The 25,793-nt window shown below is 40.5% G+C and overlaps 1 protein-coding gene across 4 annotated transcripts in view; it reads left to right on the forward strand.

The window, feature by feature from the left end:
* LOC124161497 (protein FAM13A) overlaps nt 1-25,793 on the forward strand; it is a 395,360-nt gene that overhangs the window by 363,226 nt on the left and 6,341 nt on the right. For 2 of the 4 annotated variants that reach the window (XM_046537830.1, XM_046537831.1), the window contains 7 exons: nt 16,165-16,290; nt 20,484-20,751; nt 21,324-21,455; nt 22,451-22,915; nt 23,406-23,669; nt 24,485-24,820; nt 25,317-25,612. In XM_046537830.1, coding sequence (XP_046393786.1) covers nt 16,165-16,290; nt 20,484-20,751; nt 21,324-21,455; nt 22,451-22,915; nt 23,406-23,669; nt 24,485-24,820; nt 25,317-25,612 — 1,887 coding nt within the window. Of the gene's footprint in view, nt 1-14,111; nt 15,107-16,164; nt 16,291-20,483; nt 20,752-21,323; nt 21,456-22,450; nt 22,916-23,405; nt 23,670-24,484; nt 24,821-25,316; nt 25,613-25,793 lie in introns of those variants that run through there. The other 2 variants (XM_046537833.1, XM_046537832.1) reach the window with 2 other exon arrangements.

Below are 25,793 nucleotides of genomic sequence, written 5' to 3' on the forward strand. Positions count from 1 at the left end.
TAAATAAATTCACTCAGGTAATAGAATGCCTTGTATAAAAATCTAGATAGAGAGATGTTCTGAAGGCTGCATGACAACGTTTTTGCTTGCATTGCCAAAATAATTTGAAAATGGAATTTTTTAAAAATCAATTTAAAATGTCTGTTGATCCCTACGTCATTTTTGGTCAGTTTTTCTTGATCTTCTTATTTAGGTGATGCATTTTATTTTTCAGGGTCCGTTTTCGGACTATTCTTCCGTATTTCTCTTTGTTTCTCATTTTATCCATCCATTTTATGTTGAACATCCTTCTCATGTAAAAGACCTCGAGTTTTACCTCTCTATAGTAGTCTTACTAATTAATATTTTAATGAATGGATAACTCGAAGCTATTATAATAATGTGTTTGTATTGAAAATGTAATATCATGGGAATATTTATCCATGTCGATTTTTATTTTTATCAATTGGGTACCTATTCAGCCATATTCTTCATTTTAAGTGTGGCTTTCCTGGTTGCATTCCTCGAAAATAGAGTCGATTTTTGGCTACGGTAATTATTATCTGGTAGGTTAATGGAGAATCTATAAAAATATTTTATCATCGCGGTCTTTTGATTCAGTTTTTCAATTTTTCAGCTTTTACAACTTTCTTTTCCTCAAAGTCAATTTTCCCATTATGGCATCAATTAGGCCGTCTGATAGGTATCGTATATTTCATACTTAATATCTCTTTTTCATGGCATGGAAATAGGCGTCATTCTGCGTTAGGTCGCTGTAGCGCATTCGAGGCGATAACAGTTGACACGCGTCGCGGCGCACGTGGAAAGTTTGTCCTTGCACCAAAGATCACGCCTGTGCGTGAAATATCCCGTCTGGTCCAGATAATGGCGCTCCTGATTGCGGAATTCCGAACGAGATTATGGTGGGCATTCTTCCTGCTCATGTTTAAGGGATGGACTTTTCGCCGCTTCCCTTTTCGTTCTGAATTATTGAAAATGTCATATTATCTCCTCCCCTGCCAAGATAGTAATTCAAGGTTCCCATTCCTGGACCACTGCTAACGATATCAGAACTCGAAAATACTGGGAAATAACGCGTCCAACCTTATTTTGAACGACGAAATTCTCGTACAAATGTCCTTATATTTGTTACTGCTCTATTTTGAAGCCATGTGGAGTAAAAACATGCCAGATTTAACTTAATGGGACGTCTAGGTGGCTAGAAAAAAATATGCGTTCGTATATCACATTATTTATTTTCATTCAACTGTTATCCTCCGTCACTTTTATTTGCCTTCGTTGATAAATTTATCATGCTAGGAAATTTTCAGTCAGTTAATGTGGCTAGAAGAATTACTCATTAGATACATTGTATCAGGCGATACTAAGTTGAATACGCTAGTATTTTAAAATAAATGAAAGCGAAATATTTTTTATTCCATGTAAATTTATTTGCGAGCGCTTTCGAATTATTTTGTCATTATTATTAGCTAATTAATACAGGCTCTCGTAAAGATACAAGGGATTCCATGCGCCATGAAAATACCTAAACTTTTGCATTTTTTAGAATTGGAAGGCAGAAGTAATTGCAAATATTGGAAAAAATATATTGCAAATTAAGAAAGGAAAAATGAAATAATTTTCCAAAATAATCTGTTGAATATTTTAAGTTGAATTTTTTTGTTTCTACTTCCACCCAGCTTAATTTTACGTTTCTTGCTATAAAAACAGCACACTACACTCACAACATAAACAAATACGCCCAAAAATCAATTCTTCTGAAAACTCCTTGGTAAGATTAAAGAGATACTGAATGTGGCAACGTGCTTATGTGTCGAGATGAAAGTTAGTTAAGGAGAGCTTTAAGTAAAATTCATTGCGATGTCTGGTTCATCATTATCATTGCTGTGAGTCCAAAATTTGATAGATAAAATGTTTTACTAAACATAAAATTCACAATTCCTTTATTGGCAACCTGTATCAGCGCTATTCTCTGACTCGGAATGGTTTGGGGTGGACAAGTCTCGTGATTTCTCAATCCTTGATGCATGAGTAGAAGACACGGATCGCTCCATCCTATCCTTACTTTGACTTGACTGCACAGCAATCTCATTTTTGCGCGTCATGCCCCCATCTGTGACCTGAGAAATCCATGCGGGCGAGAATAAATCAGTCTCAGCAGGGAAAGGAAAAACACTCATAGGTTGAGGCGGGACCCGCATCCTAGACGCAAAGGATGTGAGGAATTCCGCATTGGTGTACGCCTCAACCTTTGATTAACCTGGAACAAAGCTTTTTGCGATGCGTCATCGGCATAAAGTTTAATCGCGACGAAGTACCCTTTCTTTACCATTGCCGAGCTGAGTGGGAAATATCCCCTGGTGTCGAGTGAAGTCGCAGTTACTTGTCCCGATTGTACAACATGCGTACTTATCAAGAGCTGGCAGGATCTTGAATTAAATTCAGTGTTGGCATCAGATGTTGTTGCGTAGGGGTGGAGAATTGATGAAGTTAGCTCTTCCAAAAGATACAATGGAAAATTTTAAACGTGGAGTCGCATCAGGGAGAATATTGCGTTCGTATGGTTCCCCAGGATGATGAATGATTAAATGTGGTCTTGTGTAATGTCGGAGTGGAAGGTAAATAGATCGTTGAGGCTACGGCGCGCCGTTTGACGCCTAAGACGGAATTCGAATATAGTGTATGAAAAACGTATTTAAAGCAGACTGCTCAGTAAAATAAATATGGAATAGAATCATTTTTCTTGCAGACCCTAATGAAATCACTTTCATACTTGAAAATTCCCAATCCACTTCGTGGTCACTATTGTACAAAAATATGCATTAGCCAACTTTATTAATGTGAAAGTCATTATTTCAGACGCATTTTTTTATTTGATGAATTATTTAAATTTTTCTCTATGAGAGATAAAGCTATAAAATCTTCCGAAGCTGGAAAACAACGGCTAAAATTCACACAACTCACAGTTTAACCGCTAACACTCAATTAAATAAACCAAAAAGGCTACAGAAGGTGAAAAATAACAGGTTGATCTATTTCGAATACTCTCTGATAGTTGACAGCACCTACTTGTCCCAAAAAACCCAAACCCCAATCTGCTCCGTACCCATTTCTTACCTGGTGTTCCCCTACTGTGTTTTAAGTTTTGATTCTGGCGGAGTTTTATTTTTGCGGAAGCTTAGGGCTTCCCTACTCTTGAAGCGGAGATTCTCATTCTAGATGAGCATTTACGTAATGCCTTGACGAGAGGGCCAGCATCCCCCGTACCTCTTATCGTTCTCGAGGAGTTATTCTCCATTTCCTCGTCGTCTTATTTGCATGTTATTTTGGTCGCACGAGTGGAGTAGATGAGTTTGGCTTAGCAGAATTGTTCGCTCTTGCCCGTGGTGCCAGGAGTTCGCCCTTGCTGCGACGCCAAGGTTTTAAGGATTCCGGTTCACAGGACCTCACTCCCAACCTGTGTTTTTTAAGTGACGCATCTTATGCTGTCATCTTGAAAATTTAAGGGTCATTAAAGTAGACCCTTTCTATCGAAATTGGAAGCTAATCTAAGCTATGACTTGGTGAATGGGTTCCATAATAGCAATCAAGAGACTTTGTGACTTCCACTGTTTATATAACATAGAATGACCGGTTTCGACTCTCAAGCAATTTTCAAGTGCAAGCTATTTTCAAGGCTTAACAGCCCAAACGGGTCTTTCAATGTTAAATTAACTGTGGAAGTCACAAAGTCTCGTGATTGCTATTATTGAGCCCTTCCACCTCGTCATAGCTTTCAATTTTGATTTAATAGAGTAGATCCAGAACAAAATTTGCCTATATCTCAAATACACAATCATATTATACCCTGCGAGGCACCTCTAGGATGTTTGGCAGGAGGCGATCAATCACCAGTATCCACGAGGATCCCTACATACACACCACACATGTACATATGACACATAAGATATGTATTTTACTTGTGAAGGCAATCCGCCTATGAAACTAAAAAATGCTGTTAAAAATACTAGGAAATTTTAGAAACATGTATTAAGTAGTACTTTAGAATGAGTTGGTAAACTACACTAGCTGTCAACTAACCTATTTATAAGCCCTAACACTGCCGTTGTAGTATCTTATCAATACAGTCTAATGTTGAAACTGTTTACTTTACATGCCCCGATAATTTCAAGATGATATGAATAGGACTTGCCGAAAGACTTTCCTTTGCCCTTACTCTTACTTTACTTTGACCTTAGACCCGCGTAGCATTTTGATAAGGTCCTGGAAAACCCTTTTATCAATGGATCTGCCTCTAGTCTTCTGTAACCTGCGAATCGTTCTTGGGCCTGTGCGTCACGTCCTTCTCAGGAGTGCCTTTCGAATTCCCACTTGGGGAGACGTGAAAAGCGTCAGCGACTGCGAGGAAGTTCGCACCTGCTGGGAGAGATAATCTGAGCTAATCGGCGAGGGGAAGGCCCCTGGACCGCTCGTGACTCGGGCGAAGTTAACGACGAACAATGGAATCGTTTATCGCGCACCTTCAAGCTCTTGTCTTCTTGACTCGAAGCGATTGTATTAGTATGCGCCCCGATACGTTACGCACTCTTGCTATCGCGATGACTTCGGGTCGAATTGTCGGTCTGAAACATTTTTGCCCCAGCGTTCATTTCTTCCATAATATATGTTCAGTCTTGTGTCATCGTCATACTCTTACGTCTACAGTAGTAGGTAAGATTGGTTTCAAGCAACCCTTAATCCCTTTGCTAGGATTTTCATTCTGTCATATGAATGGTTTGGAAGCCAAGGGGTGCAAGTAATCTCATTTTTTCTATAAACAGTTAGGTGCAGAAATTAGGCACAGAAAACAAACGAGATGAATTAGATATTTGATATAGTGCGTCTGATTCTCCACTATATGTCAGTATAGAACTGAGACTCACTCCTATCCCTTGGCAACCAATTTTTGTATATTTCTTATAACAATTAAGCATACCTAACTCTGTTGAGAAAAAGTCACTTGTACCCCTTGGCTTCTCACCCCTTCATACATCTTCTCTTTGAAATTATTAATAATCTGTCCTATGTAATTCACTCGGGGCAGTCCCTGGCTTTTCTTTCCTCCCACCTGTCCTTCGACGATTGTCTTCATCAGACCATCATGTCACATGGTGTAGCCAACTAAGTTGTCCCGTCTTCTTCTTAAGCTTTTTAGAAGACTTCTCTTTTCTTCCACTCTGCCTTGTACTTTCTCATTCCTTACTCGGTCGATCCATTTTATCTTCATCGTTCTCCGGTAGATTGCTTCGTTTTCTATCAGCCCTCACTTTGCATTATTCCCAAAAAATGACGCCACGAGCGAGTATCCCAAAACCAGTGAAAGCTGAGTGCAGTCTTCGAAAAGTGCAGTGACAAAATTGCTCTAAAATATGAGGCAAGAAATCCGGTAAACCGTGTTTACCACAACCAGCCAGTTAACAATTTAATATTATTGGGCGCATTTGTCTGTGTTGTTGCTGTAGTGCTATGTTTTTGTTAGCAGAAACTTAATATTAACAATTTTGATGAGAAACAGAAACAATCCTTTTAAACAGTCTTTTCAATCAATCAATAAATAAAATATTTAACTTTATTAATTTAGTATTACCTATTATATTTTTTCTTTTTCCTGTGATATATTTTAGTTATGTTCATTGCAAATAGCATTTCCTTATGATTTTGTATACATATATTTTTTTCTTTTTTCCATCGCACTTCATTATGCCTATTTTTTCATAGATCCCATAGCCTAGAAATTCCGTACTGCGAGGGGAGAAAAAATTCAATAAATATCTCACTCGTAAGCTTAATTTTAGCTAAATTGCGGAGGCGTAATTGGTGAGGTTATTTGTGAGAGTGTTTACACTTCTGCCCAACATATCATGCCGTTATAAAAACATAAAAAGGTCAATATATTGATTGCTGGTCCGTTTGGAATGTGTCTACTGTCACGTATCTCAACTTCTGCGTATTTTGTGACCTTCTTTTCAGCGGAAGTCTACGTGTATTTTCTCAACTATTGTTTCTTAAATTATCTTCTATTTCTGTTCATCCACTGCTACTCTTCCATGCATTATCCTGTATTATTTCTCTATTTAAAATCATGTTAGCGTTTAGAAAATAATGTAGACTGTGAAATTTGTCGTCCCTGGCTTCAATTATTTCTTCATTTCACTCTTTTAAAAAATTCCTCTCTGTTTTTTTCTACATTACTCGTCTTCTACTCCGTATCTTAAATGACATGAACCCAATTTTTAGTATGCTTATGCGATATGTTTGAAAAATGATTAAAAATTTTAATTGGCTCATTTTAGTCCTATTTTTTACCATAACAATCATTCTATACCTTCTGTTTTACCAGGGAGTAATAGTCCTGCGCATCACCTACGGTAGATCTAGATACTATGCGTGTTTTTTCATGCAATGCTTCACTCGAATTCGGTTACAAATTCCGTATCCTTCCCAGCGACCGTTCGATACTTGTTTTGATCACACTCATGTAAGCTCCGAAAACGCTCACTCAATGTGAAATGAATGGTGGAGGCTGATTTTGTGTGGAAGTCCATTGTACGATATGAAGTAAGGGTACTTTGCACTTTTTTTACGTAATATTTCTTTAAAAATGAGTCAGCGTGTTTCACAGCACTGCAGTATCATCAGGGCTCCTGTGAGTGTAGTGAAACGTTTCGTCTCATTTTTGAATAAATATTTACGTAAAAAAAGAACAAAGTATCTTAACTTCATACCCTAGCTCACGCAAAGTATCGGCGTGTTGGGATACGCATTTAAATTTGCCGTATTTCGGGAAGTGCCGTACGAGCGAAGTCTGTATGGGCCCAGTGCGGTTCAGTTACCACATCACTCACTCCGCAGAGGCTCCAGATGGTCGACGCCTGACGTTCTCTAGTGGCCTTTAATCGCACCGAGGCATTCGGCGCGCAAAATTTACAGCCTCCACTCGGCGTCCCAAGTGCTCTGACCTACTCATCAATCAAATCGGACAGAATGTGTGGGAAGTAATTGCAAGCGGAATCGTTTCATTTTCTCTCGAATTCCGCGCGCGAGTAGAAAAGATGATTATAGCCCTTTCGTGATTTTTTATTATATTGAATTTATTATACTGGTTGTGTGTATTGATGGCTCGAGTATTTATCGGAGAAAGGATGTTAAAAACAAATGTAGAGGGAAGAATGTTAGGTAAGTGAGAGAGCGGAAGGAAAATAATAGGATTTTTACAGATAAAATGTGAGGGAATAATGACAGAAGCGGAGAAACCGAGGATAGAGGCCTTCGAAATGTGGTGTTACAGAAGAATGATGAGGATCAAATGGATCGACTGAGTTAGTAATTAGGAAATCTTGAGAATAGTAGGAGAGAAGAGAAGCCTCACCAAAGCCTTAAGAAGACGGAACAACCTTACAGGCCACATCTTGAGATATGATGGCCTGATGAACAAGGGCGTGTCCAGAATCATAACTAGGGGGGGGGGGCATGCCATGGTCTAGGGGGGATGCAATCCAAGTTTTGACATTTTATGGAGAGCATGGAGAAGGTGAATGACACCAACATTTAAAGAAAATCATAACAGCGCTTTATTAGTTTATGAGATTATTTATTTGAAAAAAAGGTTTATTTTAGTTACATATCTTACCCTAATACATATCATTTTTCGTGGGTTTAAAGAAAATTTGTTGAATACTTTCGTTTCAATTCTTTGCTGATTTTGCTAAAGATTTTTGAGTCTATTTTCTCCTCTCTGGTGATACTTGCTAGGACCCCACTCTCCCGCACGTGTGATAACGTGAGAATCGGCTTGACACCCTCCCCGCCCTAAATGCCTCATGTCCTAATGGATGCCCTATAAGGCCTATTCTCTTTCATCCTATCTATTAATCCTATTATTTTAATAATAATAATAATGTTTATTATTCCACACAAATGTAAATTTTAAGAAATACATGGATAAAGGAACATAGGTACCCCTTTGGAGTTAATACTCAGCTTTGGGGTTACCGACTCATTCTTCAGTTAGAGTACTTTTGTACATTATTATTATTATAGTATTCTACCGATTAAGGTAGGTTTCCATGGAGTATTCGAGAAGCGATCTGGGAGCCTCCCTTTCCTTCCAGCACTGCCTTCTTTAATTCACTGTAAGGCCTACTCTCTTTCAATCTATCTAAAAAACCTATTCTTTTCCTTCCCCTCCCTCGTTTACCTAACATTCTACCCTCCAACACCATTTTCAGCATCCCCTCACCACTAAGCACTAACTCCATCCATACCTTCTGTCTCCTGCGTATCTCATCTAAAAGCTGCCTCTCCTCGCCAACCATATCCAGCACTTCGTCGTTCCTTTTCCTCTCCGTCCATTTCACCCTCTCCATTCTTCTCCATACCCACATCTCGAATGCCTCCAATCTTCTCTCGTCTTTTTTCCTCAGTGTCCACGTTTCCGCACCGTAGAGAGCTACACTCCAAATCAAACTCTTCACCAGCCTTTTCTTTAAACTCTTACACAACGATCCTCTCAGAAGCTCCTTCCTGTTCATGAACGCCTCCTTCGCTAATGCTATTCTCTTCCTGATGTCCTTACTACTGTATCCGTTTTCCTCTAACGTACTGCCTAAATAGTTGAATTGCTCAACCTGCTCAAGTTTTTCACCACCCACCTTTATCTTGAGTCTCACATTCCTCGCTCGTGATGCTTTACAAAACCGCATAACCTTAGTTTTCTTGTGATTAATCCTCATCCCATACTCCTCGCAACGTTCGTATAACGCATCCACTAGAGCCTGAAGCCCCCTCGCTGACTGGCTGATCAACGCTTGGTCATCCGCGAATCTCAAAGCTCCCTAGCATATGAAACATATATAATATGTAAACATGATATATATATATATAAATAAACATTAACTAACATAAAACAATCATAGAATCTCATTCCATTCATCACAATACCTCATTCACCAAAGCAAATGTGAGACATCATTATGAGCAAACAACCACATCTTTACCCTTTTGCAATATCTGTATACATTCATTTCGTCAGTTATGTATTTTGGTAACTCACGTTAAATTTTCGGTCCCAAGAATACGTAACTTTGTTTAAATAATTCTGTTCTTGGTCTGGGTATGTGAAAAGTATTTTCCTCCATATATTCTCAATTTTCCCTTATTATCCGGAATTATATTCTCCCTTATTTATTAAATGAATTAGTGAACCTTACAAAGTTCATTCTTTCATTTTCCATAACCTTATTGTTAATAATGAGGTTTCATCTATTGGTCGTTACGTGATGCGTTGCGTGGGAGACGTCCATATCGCGCGAATATCGCCGAGTGATATGCTATAGATAGCGCTGCTGCTGCACCCTCTCTGTCTGCCTGTGCACTTGCGTCGCCGCATTCGCCGACTGGAATCCCGCAGGTCGAGGTGCCGTTAACCAAGACGCCTGGCCAACCGCCTCCCCTCCCGCTTCCTTCCCGCCACTACTTCCTCCAGACATCGCCTGCTATGTGTCACCGAACATCCGAGGAAGAGCCAAGCATCAAATCCATCACATTCTCCTCTTAAAAAAAAGCTCAATAGATGGCTGGTATATAATGCATAATTTTTCCTAATTTCGACATTTTTACATACTTTTTGCGAGTATGTCCTATTAAATTGCTATCTCCTCATCGGAATTTATCCCAGTCTCGAATTATACGTACACGAATTTGGCGCTTCGACGCCATCACGGTTATTGTGATTCGGCTGCTATTATCACGAATTTCCGTTTTAAATGTATGAGTGTGTCGCTGAATTTGGAGTTACTATTTTTGCCTAAAATCTGTTATCTCATCCATTTATTGTTTTCTTGAAATAATGAGGGAATTTTTGTCTCTTTGAATGAACCCAAACGGCAAGAAAACTTCAATTCAGCTAGTGTAAAGATAAAAAAAGCAAAATCCTCTGGTATTCGACCAAAATCCTTTTTTTAAGTTAGTTTTGTGCATCAGCGGACTTGCTAATTTTTTCAAAACCGCGTAATGTATGTTAAGGGATAACAATCTACAACAATGGATCACCATGCGTCAGAGGAGGACCAAGTGGATAGGCCATGTCCTAAGACGCAGTAATTACTTAGGAAATATGAAGATGAAAAAAATTCCCCCAGGAAGACATAGAGACTAGAACCTCGGGAAGATGAATAAGAAGGAAGAATTACATCAATGAAATGAAGAATCTAGCTTTGGAAAGGGAGAAATGGAGGCTACGAATCTGAGGACTGTATTACCATGAATGGATGTGCGCGTAATAATAAAAAAAGCAGCGAGACAATTCACTTTTTATGTTTAATTTTTAAATATTTTCATTTAATATTGTAGCAGGGACGGATTCAGTATCAAATTTGGACGGGGACTCATGATCTTGGCCCGGGGTGTATAGAATACCCCATTTAGAGAGGGGCATTAATTAAATTTTTAATTATCCATTTTTTACGCATTTTAGAGCGTAAAATTAATTTTTGTTCTTAACAACGGAAGAAATTGAAGAATTTTAGAAGTATAAGTAGGTATACAAAAAATAATACACCAATAAAAATATAAATTTTTTTATTATATTTGGCGAGGATCGTGACCCCTGTGACCCCCAAAATCCTCCTCAGTATTGCTGAATAATGCTGTACCGTGGTGTAGCCAGGGGAATCCTGGGGTCCGGATTTCGGGGGTCCGGATCCCCCCGAAATTTAAAAACACAATTATTTTTATTCATAAAAGGAAACAAAATATTGAAAAATCATGAATTTACAAAATATTTTTTTTTAACGAATGAAGTTTTTTCGATTATGAAAAGTGCTAACATTAGTTTAAAAGCCATTACTTAGTATCCTGTTTTTTCAAAAATTCCCCCCCCCCTGGTTTTGGACCCCCTGCCCCCCGAACGATATTCCTGGCTACGCCACTGATGCTGTATCTTTTATTCAGATCCAATCAAGGGTTTAGTATAAACTGAATCTTTTCAGGCCTCGAAAATCTTTGCGGGTGATTAGAATGATTTTATTCTGACTGACACATTTGACCCGTTCATATCTCGTCTGTTTTGGTTCATGACGCCGCCGCCGCGTGAACGTCCCGATATGTCTCTAGTCTCGCGAGCGACGAATGCGTGGGATAGGATGAGAAGATGAGATGGGAAGGACGGCGCGTCGCTTGTTTACCCGACTTGGGGAAGGAAACCGAGTGGTATGGGGTAGGACCACTATGGCGCATGATACGTGTGTGTTGTCGAAGAATACCCGTCCCCCCAACCCGAAGAGACTCACAATTGTGTACGCTGGCTGTGGTATGAGGTGTTAGGTGGCGGTGGGAATGGGAAGGGAGGGGTGTGAGTCCCGTATCTCTCTCCTGATTGGCTCTCCTGCCGACTGGTGCCCCGCAAAAGCCACGCCTCGATTCTTTCGGAATTCCAAATGTTGACGCAACACGCGATCGGTAAGGCACTTCACTTTCTCCCGTGTCGGAGCAGCGAGATAAAACGGATCGAGATTAATGGGAGTTTAAAAATTTCCCTAAAAGTCCGTTTTTTGCGGTTTTAAAGGTCTTCGCTTCGCATGACAATTGTTAGTGTTGCTGTGTTCGGTTCGGTCGGTCACGTAGCCACAGTTGGAGGAGCTTGTAGGGCTTAATCCTGAATTCTTTCCCGGAGAGGCATTCTGTTTCTATGTTACCTTATTTTAACCCTGCAGGATCATAGCGCATAACGGTTCCAAAATAACAATTCTCATCGCCCCCCCCCCGGAAAATTCTTTTTGATGAATTTCTAGTTTGAGCAGACGTTTAATCAGCTCGACAAAGGCAAACCTGTGGCGAGATTTCAGAAAACATAATCCGAGTTCTCTCTCCTTCTGGATGGAAATTTTCAACAATACTACCACACCGAGTTTGTAGTATTCAGGATATTCGGAGTAGTTGGTACAGAATCGCTCGGGCAGTCAAGGATAGGCTTATTTTCAAGTTAGTCAAAAACGTTATGGAATTATTATTTCCCCACCGATAAACACTAAGCAAACTTTATGCCGAATTAAAAAATATATGTTCGTTCATTCAATGCATGAAAAATCCTCGGGAGAGTGCATATAGAAATAGCTATATTACAATTGTGAAAGTACCGAGCTCTTGAAAAAAATAATTTAGAGTTATTGTTACATTTCCGCTTTCACTGGCTAATTTGTGATATTTTTCTCTGAAATTAGCATAATTCTCTCATTGAAATTTATCGTTACCTACTTTCCTGAGGATTGCTCGTAGCTTTACGTACTATCGACTGGTAAATATCTACTCTTCTGTATTCTATATTTGAGTATAGTCATTTATGCTCATTATCTGGTACCGTAGAACCTAGTCCGTGTTATGTACCTTGTCTTCGTCCTCCCCGTATGGTGTCTTAATGGCGCAATTGCCATGAACGAAGCTGTAAATGTATACCGTAATTGTAAATGCATATAGAATAATTGCTAAAAGCTCATTAATATGTACCTACAACCTTCGAGTACATACACAATTGATCTTTATTTATTTATCTATGGTATAGATGAAGTCGATGCTATGTAATCTATGCTATTATCAACAATCATGCGGCTTGTGCTGTCCTAGCGGTGACTTTGGCTATAAATAAACAAAAATTTTACCCAAGTTGTCCGCATTGACTTTTAATGGCGGTGCCAGAATCATGCCAAGGGTACAGGCAGTGGTGTAGCCAGGAATTTCGTTCGGGGGGGGGGGGGGTCAAAAACCAGGGGGGTGGTAAATTTTTGAAAATCAGGGCACTAAGCAATGGGTTTTAAACTAATTTTAACACTTTTCATAATCGAAAAAACTTCATTTGTTAAAGAAATATTTTGTAAATTCATGATTTTTCAATATTTTGTTTTCTCATGTGAACCTTGTTTGGAAAATGCTTGTGTTTTTATATTTCGTGGGGGGGATCAGGACCCCCCAGGCTGCGCCATTGGATACAGGAGAGTCCAAGGGGAATCGGAAACCATTTGAAATAAACTGCAATTTATATTTCATACTTCAAAAATTAGAATACGTTCACATAAATTTTCATGGGTAACATTAAGCGTTGAAATCGCCGAAACAAACAAATTCTCCTCATCCATTTCATTAATGAAATAGATGACTGACCCTTAGGGCAGCGACTGCAGTTGGGACTCATACGTGCGGTGGAAAATCACAGGGTAATATTTGTGAGGGTTTACCATTGCCGGGCCGTGTGGACGGACTGTTGAGGGGGTCTGAGGAGTGTGGAATTTTCCCAGAAGTTTGGGGGGGAAACTACTGCTACCCCTCTCACTCCCCTCCATTCTCCGCCACTCTCAATGGGGCTGAAGGGTGGGGTTAGGAAACCCCTTGGAACCGCCCCTATTCACAAATGCACTGTTCAAATCATTCTGATGTCATTAACTTGCTCATTATCATAATTCAAAAATTCTAAGATTACTTGAATCAGCTCTCAATTCTGCTTTCCCAACCGCTAGTCTTCTCATATTGACGTCTTTCTTCTCTTTCACACCATATAAACCTGTCCTATGCTACTCAATGGGGTCCGTCCCTTGCACTTCGATTATTGTTTTCATCAGGCCTCATTATGTGGCCAGCTAAGTAGTACCGTCTTCTTCTGAGGGTTTTCGGAAGACTTAATCTTTTCGCCTAATCTTCTTAACACTTCCTCATTAGCTACTCGGTCGATCCGTGCTTTTTTATAATTTTTCGGTAGCACCACATTTCGAATTGAATAAACTATTATTGACTATTAATCCGCCGAATTCCATCCGTAGTCGCTTATTCCCCAATGTTGAGAGGCAAGAGTTCCGCCCGTGATCCAACTACGGCCTCAACCTCTCCCGGCTAACTCCCCACGTACATAAAAGGCGAAGCGAGAGAGAAATACGTGTTCGGACCGGTTGCTTCCTACGCCGCCGCTTGGTGGCGTGTCGGGGAAGCCGGCCGGCTTTGGCGTGCTTGCCCCTCATGAATCGCCGCTGTTACTCGTCGCGACCGCAGCGCCGCCGCCGCTACTACGGCAAAGCACGAGCCCGTTGTTGTTTCAGAGACCTTCGCGACGTCAGTGAGGAAGGATCGTAGAATCGAGAGCTGCTCTGTTACACGCGTGTGCGTGAGAGTTCGGTAAAAGGCGTGTCCACACAGGATATTTCGGCTTTAGAAGAGCGTGTCGGTGTCCCTACAGCATACCGCTCATTGTTTGGATTATCGAGAACTTTCGTGGAATCCAGTTCGAGAACATTCGCCCGAGTTTCATTGTTGGTGATCCGAGCTGCTAGCTGTATGTGTTTACCGTACGGTGCTCACCAGAGTGAATCGGGGCTTGTGTTTGTGATTATTTAGCCGCCGCTGTCTCCCCTCGTCGAAGGTTGACCGCAACCGAAATTCGTTGCCCGCTGTCTTGAGGGAGGTAGTTCGCGAGTGACGCAATCGCCGCCGGTCGTCCCAGGTGTTCCAGGATACTAGTCCGGGAGCGGGCCCCTCTTTCGCCCGCGTTTCCCTGTGTTGTGCTATCGCGTAATGAGTACCGGCGCCGGAAGAAGAGTAACCCAGTCTTCGTTCTTGGCGTTATATCACGGCGATCTGAGTGGCGGTGGGGGATAGTCAGGACATCACAAAAGGTGATTCACACCCTTCCGATAACTACCTACCGCTCAAGGAGTCCTGCTCAACTTCCCCCGCGAGGAAACCTACCCCTTCCCCGGCGATTCTCACTCAGTGCACACGCTCCCCCACCCTTGTACATCCCTCTCATTATCAACTCACACCCCCCTCCCTTCGCCCACCCACCCCCCCAAACTCACACCCCTACTTGGTGGCAGAAGCTATCATAACCGGTGGCTCTGACTAGCAGACTTCAGTGTCTCAATTAGCCTTGCCCGAGGAGCTCTGAAGGAGCGAGCGAGTATCTGTGATATTGAGTAACAGTCATCAAGGAGAAGAGGAACCGGATTTTTCGGTCCAGCGTGTGAACAGATTATACACTCCACAACACGGCGTCCACAGCCGTGGAAATCATGGTGTGCCGGTTCGCAAGGTTAGTTGACGTTGGATGTGGATATGTGCCTTGGATATTTTGGCCAATTTTACGCGTGTTCGAAGCGGTCTAGTGCGGTTGGATATTTGATTCATTTTTTTCCGATCGGGTGTTTTATGTCGGTGGTAGAATAGTCAATGCGGGGATCGCACGCTCGGAATCCTTGAATTTTCCCAGGACGTGATTTCGATTATTTATTCCTTTCGTTCGAGCATCTTGTTTACCTTGGCATGCGGCAAACTCGTGGAGCGGTGGCAGGAAGTTTTTCTCCTCGTTTTGTCGCAGTTGGGGTACTGTGATGTGAATAGTAGTAACATTTCTCCATTGTTATTTTGTGGCGAGTAACTGTGAATTACATTCATCAACCAATGCAGAATTCGGTGCCCGGTGTTGCCTTAAGAAAAATTTTATCCCCCAGTTTTGCCTGTTGTGTTTGTTTCTTGGTTGTTTAGAAGAAGGTAGCGTGTAGTTTTTGACGGTAGATCTTATTACTCATTCGTATGTTAATTACGTAATATGAAATCAATTTTTATTTAATATTAAAATGTTTTTATAAAATAAAGAAAATATTTTCTTGTACTTAATTGCAGTGGAGCATAGCCTACGTGGGTCTTTTCGTAGGGATTTTTAGTGACTTGTTGAAAATTGTGAATTCGAGTGAATATCATCTTTTGGGATGCCCGTATTGCATTAAAATGGGGTATATTCTTTACAAATTATATATTTAAAAGTTATTCTTCTCGTGTAAACATGACGCTAAGGCTTACTATGAACATCAATTAGTTTTTATACGGAGTATATATCATTTTTGTCGACATTTTTCATTCTTGGATTTAAATATTACTTATTATATAATTGTATCTTCTCGCAAATCATGCTTTGCCAGCACCAATGACTTAGTGTCTGGAGATTTCTTGATCTCGTCCAGACTTGAGTCGAAGGGACTAGTGCCTATTCTCTTAAAATAGTGCGGCTTCTCGTGTTGTGTGTTTTAGTTTTTAATGAGGAGTTTTTTTGTGTGTTGTATCGCCTGACCGTCTTCTCCCTTGTGTCCGCAGCCCTCCGGACCACGTTCCGGGTGCGACTGGCGATGTGCCGGCAGGTCAGCAGCACCCACACTACCACCGCAAGAGGAAGGAGCGACAGGAGAGCCTCTCCCTCAGCCAAGACAGGAAGGTTATCAGGTGAGTTCACTTGCAAGTGAATCGTCTTTTTATTCCAACATCCCCACCGTCACAGGCGCAATTTTCGGAAGGAGTTAACAATTGCCGTCCAAAATTTTCTGCCCCATAATGTTGTGTACTCATTCCCAAGCCACCGAAAACAGTACATATTTGCCTTTTTTACACCCGGGTTTTCAACAAATTTAACAATTACATCGAACAGCTATGGCCTGAACTTACCCAGGCGGGACTCGAACCCGCGACCTCTTGTTTGGTATGTGAGGATTTTATCCCGCCGCCACGGAAGCCCTATATGAATCAGGGTTGGTATGAGGATGGTCGTAGTTGTGGAAATTTTACGTTTTGTATTACAATACCTTTTCATTTCTATGAAATTATAGCACTTTACGTTGCAAGTTTCCGATATTTTATATTTATCGTAGAATTGCGTATCTTACTAATTTTGTGACTTAAGAGACATCCTTTTAGTCTTCCTGAAACTTTATTCCTATAACTACGTTGAAACTTAGAGGGGTTATACCGGTGTCTACATTTTCCCGTTTTTTCATATTAAAATAAAATTCCTTGGATAAATTTATGTTTTATGCACTGCGTACTCCGAAAATTTCAATGTTATATCTTTAAGTATTTAATCAGTTTTCCGTCACTAGAAAGGGCGAGGGATAGGTATGTCATTTCAAGAGCGGCATTTTAGCGCAATTTTTTGTGATTTTCGGGGAGGCGCCGCCGGAAATCACCTCCTCTGGTGAATCTTTTTACCCGATGATAATTGCCAGTTCGGAACTTGCCTCTCGTTTGTGATTCTCAAACTTTGTCGTAACTTTGATATATGCCAATCAGTGTTCCGGTGGCCCGTGCCTTGAAGGGTTCGCGAAGTAAGTTAACAAATGACTATTATCCTTCACTTTACCGATCCTGTACGGACGTAGTAGTGGAATTTTCGCGTTCTGTGACGAAATAACTTTTCGTAGTTTTGGAATTTTTGCGTTCATGTAGCGAAACAACTTTTCGGTTCTATGAAAGTATAAACTTTTTCGTTGTAAGTTTTTGTGAGTTCATATTTTTCGTCGAATTCCTTAAATATTGCGTGTTTTACCAACAACTGGCGCCCGGCCGCTAACTATCGTCGGTACTGTTTCATTTAATGGGAATTTTTCTCAAAAATAGAGGTTAATATTGCTTGCACGTGGTATAAATATTTTAGTGTATTTCCGCACTAGTTCCCGTACTACCACTTGATATTCGCACCTGGACTCACATTTTGTATCTACCAGTAAATGCCAAATGGAATTATTATTTTGTGGTGCTTAGATTTTTCTTTTTCTTCCCAATGACGTCAGGTTTCTTTTTTTTCCTCGTGTATGTACGTGTATTTTCTTCTATGAGGCATTTTCGCATTTCTTACGTCGAGAAATATTTTCGTCGATGTCGAAAATTCCGTGCGTCATGTGGTGGAATTTTCAAGTCTCACTTTGTAGATAAGTAATAATACCTGTGATTATCTCGCTCTCAGTTTTATTTTCCGATCGGTTTCAACTTTACCTTGCGTCACTGTCAAGGTTGAACTTGCCTTGTGGTGTCATTAACTTAACACTTAGCACCGCTGCGGCTTTCTTGGTTGGTATATAATAAAAATCTTTTCAGTGATGACGCAATTGGTCGTTTGAATGGATCGGAAAATAAAATTGAGTTGTCAGTATAAAGGCCTGTTTACACGGTACATTAACACGTACGGGTTAATGTCTAAATGTATGAATGCGAGAATGAACGCCAAAATGCACCGTGTAACCACCCAACTTGTGCGAATGCATGCACAGAAAATAGAACCTGTTCTAATTTGGTTCATGCATTCGTACATGTTCCGTTACGGTCCACAAAAATCATTCCTGCAAATAGACATTAACTCGTACGTGTTAATGTATCGTGTAAACAGGCCTTTATCGAGTATTGTTATTTATCAGCATGGTGTACATTATCTTCGTTTCTTCGGGTAAATTAAGTCTCTACCATCGGTCTTACTCGGGCTGCTCTACCGTGGTAGATAGAGGATTAAGAAACTACCGTGAATTCATGTGATCGTCCCACCCTTCAAGACCCTGAAAACCTACGCAATAAATCTTACATATTCTATTATGTGAGCCAGCCGGACTCCAATTTTTTTTTACTATTTAAATTTAGTATTTTTCAGTGCGCATACCTTGTTTAAAACTTAATTCGTCTCCTTGAAAATTTTAGGTTTAATAAACCCCTGGTAACATTTGCACGTATGTTAAATATGAAATTATTACTCCAGAGTTCTTCTTACCCTGAGAGAGTGGTTGGGTCTGCCAACTAGGAACCCCACAGTTAGGTTTTTTTTACCATTTTATGAATTTTTGAGCAATTTTTAAAGTTGGTAATAAGTCCTACAAGCGGAAGTTCAATACAGAAGAAAGCCGAATCGGTGTGTCGTACCGCACCGAATACTATAAGTGTCGGGGTCTTAACTGGTAGATAGTCGATTTCCAGTATGGTAATTTTTAATCCTCTATCTGTCACAGTCAAGGGCGTACCCAGGATCATAACTTAGGGGCAAGCCAAGTCGTGATATTTTAGCAAGGAAAAGGTGAATGAAACCAACATTTTAAGAAAATTACAACAGCGCTTTATTAGTTTATGAGATTATTTCCTTGAAAAAATAGTTTTATTTTAGTTACATATCTTACCCTAATACGTATAATTTTTCGTGGGTTTCAAGAAAATTTGTTGAATACTTTCGTTTCAATTCGGTGCTGATTTTGCTTAAAGACTTCCGCGATTTTTGCTTCTAAGGTGGGGGGGGGGCAGCTGCCCCCCGTCCCCCGCCCCTCGCTGGGTACGCCCATGGTCACAATACTGTCCGGCCCATGACCATTTTATAGGTGCTTGTATCAAATTGGTGCAGTCGAGGACAAAATTCTTCTTCGTGTCGTCAACATCATGATAATTTATTTCTTACGCGTCACCATTGTTGTGTGTCATTGAAGAAGCACCTCGGGGTTGCTGCAGTGGCTAACGTCCGTGGGTTTGCTGATTGGCGTGACGCGGTGGTTGGAAAGGGTGGAGGGTGTTTTAAGACAGTTGCCGACCGTAAGCCGTCGCGAAGAGGGTCTGCTATCCACAGCGCGTTTCGCCCGACGCCGGCGGCCGGAGAGAACCGCGATCGATGCTCGAGCATGGCACTACTGCGCTCCCGAAAGACTTGACTATAAATTGGCGCGTCAAAGATAGCTCCGGGTCATCCCACCTACCATCAGAAGTCCTCTTCTAACCGTGGTAGCTGAGCTACTGTAGGCGAAATAGGGAAAAGGATGGCGTGTAATTCTAGGACCTATTTAGCAGAGTGCTAGAGAAGTTAATGAAGAGATAAGGTGAGTTGATGTTAGCTGGCTTGTCTGCAGTGTCTCGGTGTGATAGTATTTTGAAAATTGCCAATTGCCGAAACCTCGAAATAGTATCCATAATTTTACACCAGTTTGAAAACAATTATTATCACTTATCATTCTTTGATACGTTTTTATTATAAAAATTGATGGGTACACATTTTTGTATGTTGGTTTAGTTTTCCATAACTTTTCTGCGTACAACTATTGCGCTTTTTTTGCCAGGCAATTTTTTCATTTCATGTATCTTATTTTTCACCTTTTGTTCCTGTATGAAGACTTTTTTCCCATCAAATTTTTTTCTTGTAAAAATTTCCATTTAATTTGAATTAAGACATACTTGAAGTTATCAGAAATGTGCAATTCTTATAGGGCTTGGATGTGTGAGCTAAAAATTCATGTAGATGATTGCATGTTCTATCAGTATTTTTACTTTATCCCACATCCTATGTGTTATTCACACTTCAATGTTAGGCTTTTTGTTGCTTTCTTTGGCTCAAGCTGTACAGGAAGTTCTTGCTTCATATTGTAGACCAAAATACTACCCTCCTTAATTTGTGACCCCCTCTTGTTCTGCAGATAATTTGTTATTGATCATAAAATTCTGATTATTGTGTTATTTTTAAGCTTATTTTTAAAAATATATCTGGGAAGTCCAGTTAATGCCATTTTATTATTTTGCTGGCAAATATCCTTGCTTTTTTAGAGTTATTTTATAATTATTTTTTATAAGTAAGTACAGTTTACGTTGTGTGGTCACGTAAATTAATCTCTTTTGATATTACTCTACAGGTCCAACTCTGAGGAACGCCCAGTCGTGGAACTGGAAGTTGAAGTGAGCGTCAGTGAGATTGAAGTTGACAGCAGAGTTGGGAAATCCACAGAAAGCAATGGAATCATTCGGGATATGGTGTCATCTGACTGTAGGGAACAGAAGAAGACGAAAAATGGAACTAGCATTGGCAACGGCTCCATTCTCAGGAGGGTCAGCAGTCACGAGGATGTGACGACAGCCAGGCACAATTCCAACAATCAGCTGCACAACCACATTCAACAGCAGGTTGGTTTCCGATTAATGATTATCACGACGTATTTTTCAGTTTTTTTTTTTTTTTCATTTTAAGTTACGGTTCTTTGGACAATGTGATGGAATTGACCCATCTGGAGATTTAATTATGAACGAGATACAATTTTCCACTTTGTATGCAGTGGTGTAGCAAGGGGGAAGTGCGGGGGGTCGGACCCCCTCAAAATATAAAAACACAATAACTTTGCTTCATGAAAGAAAACAAAATATTGAAAATTCATGAATTTATAAAAGATTTATTTGACAAATTAAGTTTTTTTATAAGAAAATTGTCATTGGTACCTCTACTTGGTACCATTTTTTTCAGTTATTTTCTCCCCTGGTTTTGCACCCCCCCCCCCCCAAATATGAATACCGTATTCAGCTAATATTGCCCACCAATCATTGAAAATAATTAGATATGTTTCAAAAAAGGCAGTTTTATTTGAGGAAATTAGTTATAGAGTTATGTTATAATTTGCAAAATTGTTTAAAAATATAATTTACCTTTAGACTTCATGGTTATTTCAACCCTAATTTTTTTCATTGCTTTTGAATATTTGCAGCACAATGGCAAAAACCCCATTGTCATTATTACTGGAAAGGACAAGGATGAGAAGAAAAGTTGTGGAAACCTGAAAGGAAGCGGAAAGTCATTTTTTCAGGAGCTGAGCGGAGATGCTCCTCTCTTGGCGCCGGTGAGTTCTCTCCCACACATTTGCTCACCCCACCCATTCCATATTCCATACCTATTTAATGGTCTTCGATTCATCATTGCACATAGTCTTTGAATCATCATTTTTCAAAACAAACTCCCGTTTTGGCTGAGTAGTGTCCAGCTCAATTATTTTTATGAGTCAAATCTCAACAATCTTCCCACGTTTTTCTCCTTCACGTGGAGTGTTTCTATTCGTTGACTTTTGGAATGATTAAAATTAAAAAGAAGAATTTTGTGCTTTCACATTAATATTTATTCACAAATTTACGACCATGGTTTCAACGTTAGACGTCATCATCAGGTTGACGTCTACCATTGAAACCATGGTCGTAAATTTGTGAATAAATGTTAATGTGAGAGCACAAAGTTCTTCTTTTTAATTTCAATAGTGAATCGCTTTCACCCAGTTACGCCTCAAACATTCGATTTTTGGATTGATGATAAAGTTGCATCTATGGAATGCAATGTAACTTAAAAAGTGTGGATAATTTACCTTATCAAGATAAAATTATCTTTTATGGAAAAATCACCTTTTTTGAATGGTAGCGTTAACTTAATTAGTATGGAATCAGTATTGAGTAGGATTCTATGCATAGAATTCTGATCTAAGAAGAAGTTAACTTTGTCAATGAAGTCCTGTGATTTGATTGAATCAATCATATTATATTTCACACCAAATAACTTCCTTTGTTGCAAAAAAAAAAGCCTCTTAGGACAGTTCATTTTTCCAAAAATGTTAAATTTATCATCAATAATAGATTTCCAAGATATTTTTCTCTCTTTCTAATGCTCTTAATCTCAACAAAAATTTGGCAGCACAATATTCACAAGTTGTATGTTTTCAAACGCATCCATCCCAACAAAATCATCAATGCATCTGGCATATCGATGAGAAAGTCTGTTGTCGAGCATATTCAATATCCACTAAAGGTTTTTTTTTCTAACAAGCATATGGGTTTCTCTTATGTCCTGCAGAGGTCGCTGCCCCAGCCACTCCACGAGCACAACTCATCGCAGTCACCAAACTCCACGCCCAGTATTATCCCGTCTTCGCCCAAGGAGGACGATTCTTCGTCCCACCTCTCTCCCTCCTCGTCGGCCCGTGTGGGCTCCCCCTCACCGTCGTCTGGTGGGGGTGGGACCACCCCCCCTGTGCAGCAGGGAGGGTCGTCGGTGGCGCAAGTGTCCCAGGCCGTCTCCACCCCATTCTTCTTCCTGCCCATGCCCGTCGGAGAGGAGGAGGAGGAGCACGAGAGGCGGCGCAGCTCCGAGAGGTTTGCCTCGTTCCCACGGGCGTCGACACCTCGAGGTGGCAAGAGGGACAGCAGCAGCGGACGGGAGAGGCAGCGGGAGTCTAGGAGGCCCAGGCGACAGAGGGTGGCCAAAGTGTGGAAGGACGTGGCCGATGGAGATGCCGGAGGAGGGTCCTCGTCCTCCAAGGTTTGCACTCACTGCTATTTCTATTTAACGTTTAGTCACTACACCAAATTACTCTGCCTCTCATCTTCACATGCATTTCTTGGGTGATATTTACCTGAGGTTAACATCTCATTTTTCATTGAGATTGAACTTCTCTTTTGTTTGCAACCAGTTTCATGTTAACGGACATGTTGGCATCTGACTTGTACTCTTAGAATTTCCAAAATTACTTAATGCATATTTATCCTGATACTCGGAAACAATCCAAACCTCATATGATGTAGCCCCTTAAGTTCATCCAATTGATGGTTGGTAACTTTCATGCCACCATTCAATTGATGCAAGACAAGTTGAAGAAATCAGGTGTGACTTCGTGAAACACCTATGTATTTAATATGATAGAAACAAGTCAATGGTGAACTGTTAGAAAATTTGGAATTTTTATGTGCTACACTCTGTCCATTTCATGTAATTTGTTATAATTATTCGTTTCATTGTGGTATTTTTGCAGGAAAATGAAGAAGAGGAGGTATCTCATGAAGAGACTGTATCCCAGCGAGACTTTGACAAGGAAGCATTAGGTTCAGGCAAAAGTCACATTTCCCACCAGTATTCAAGGTACCCATCATCCCAGCAGCCTCATAGCGAAACCCTTGCGTCGTCTGCTGGTCCCATGTGCGTGGGGAGCTCTCATGGAGAGGAGAGCGTCCCACCCCCAACGGTACATTCCTTCATGCAGCTTCACCCTCGTTCCTCGCCTGTCCCAACCAGCCTGGTAAGTGAAAAAAAAATACCTTTTCGTCCACCTTCTTCACTTCACTTTCGTCAACTTTCTTTTTGAGGAATGGATTTTTCAAGGTGCACTTTATTCAGGGAAATTCTTTTTTGTTTATAATTGACAGTGTCTGGCGATATCTTGTGGAAATGTTTGATGTTCATGAGATTAAACTATAAATGGTAAACTTCCACACAATTTTATAACACAACCTTTATTAAGACAGTACATGTCGAAACCGGGTCAGTATTTAAATAAAATTGTGTGGAAGTTTACCATTTATAGTTTATTCTTTCTTTTTGCCTGAAAGCATAGCATATTGAGTATTTAAGATACCTATTTCACAACTCCTAAATTAAATGCTATGAATCAATCATTCAATTCAATCCATGTTGCATCTCCTTAATGGCAAGAACTATTGCAGGTCCCAACCTTTTTTCAATTGAATATTACATTTATGAATATTAATATACTCCATGACTTATTTTTTATCGTAAATATCATTTGTCAACTGTTCTACTCTAGCTAGAAAGTGTTTGTTCATAATTTTAGTGATGTAGCTTGTGAATAGCTGTTACGGGTTTTCAGCCAGAATACTAAATTTCTAGTAAAAGTTCTTTTTTTCCCCAAAAAATTCTATCTGATCAGTAGCATCTACATTCTTTGCAGTTAATGGTGATAAACCAATCAATTTTGAAAATAACCAGGCTACGTCATCAGTAGTTATGTTAGTCTTCCTTTTGAAACTTCAATGATGGATTTAATTTTCACTGAGGATGGGTCGCATTGATGTGCATTGCTTTTGCTTCTTTCAGCAGGATGACAATGTGAGGAGGCTTGGAGAGTGCGAATCCCTGGGGGATGAGGAGAAAGACTTGGACGTTGGTGGCGAGAAGGGCTTAGGGTCGTCTGCCTCTTCCCCCACCTCTTCCTCCACCACTTCCTCCTCTTCCTCCTCCCCCAACTCATCCACGTCGTCGTCGAGCTCTTCGTCATCACCCGACGACCCCCTTCCCCAATCAGCGCCATCTCCCTCAGTCTCTGTGCCGCAACTGGACTTGGCATCTCTCCTGAGGAGGATGGACACCACGGAAGAGCCTCTGACGAGCCGAGGACCGTGGCTGGGTGGTGCTAAGGTGCATGCCGACAATGTAAGTCTATCGCGTCTTCAGTTGTCTTATACACCCCGTTACACCTTAGTCCATCATATTGTCTCTTTTTTTTGACATTTAGTGTGTCATAAAACCTATTTGTTGTCCAATGGTGCCTGTTATTTTTATATCAACCGCAAGTTTCATGCATTTTTTGCATTCAGATCCAGTATCCCCATTCATATTTCTAGTTGAAGCATTGTTCTTGAAAGGTTAAACCTTGTTTTTATTCAGATTCTTTGCATAATCTCTGCTAATGCTGTGTACTCTCCTGCTCTATTGAGCATAGTACAATTCTGTGGCTAATTTATTGTAATATTTCTTTTGTTGCCAACATATTGAATTTTGTGATTCAAAGTTATGAAGATATTGTCCTATCAATTTGACAATAATGTGAGGTTCCACTCACAATTTTCCAAATTCCATGGAAGTTTCATTCCTGTTTTTGGCTGTATTCTAGTTTTAATGTGGTCATTCCTACTTGTACCTTTCACAGGAGGACTTTGCAATGCGAGAAATGAGGTACTTCGACCACGGAGAGGTTCCCAGGAGAGGGGGTGGTGATCGGGAGGCAGAAGATGAAGGGCATGTGGTCCCCCTTTCACCGCGCAACTCGATGGTGCTGACGCGTGGTGCGGGGGGCGGGAGGTGTGGTGCTTACCTGGACCCAAACGTCCCGCCATCGCCGCCCACTGAGCACCACTTGCCCCATCTGAAGAGGCTCCCAGACCCGTTGGCGTCTGATTCTCCTGCCACCATCCTCACCAAGCAAGTCTCTCGCCAGATCAACAGGTTAGTTAAAAAAACTCAGTTAGAACGTCATATAACAGCATTTAAGTCTTGTGTTAATTTCTCTATCGGTCGAGTCCACCAATCCTTGCTTCGCCTTTTTTTGAACTGCATAATTCTAGTGGCAATTTGGACAAGTTTTTTTTTTTTACTCATGTTTCAAGTTATTGCAGTGGTATGAAAA

Source organism: Ischnura elegans, chromosome 6, assembly GCF_921293095.1.
Source record: "Ischnura elegans chromosome 6, ioIscEleg1.1, whole genome shotgun sequence".
Lineage (NCBI taxonomy): Eukaryota > Metazoa > Arthropoda > Insecta > Odonata > Coenagrionidae > Ischnura > Ischnura elegans.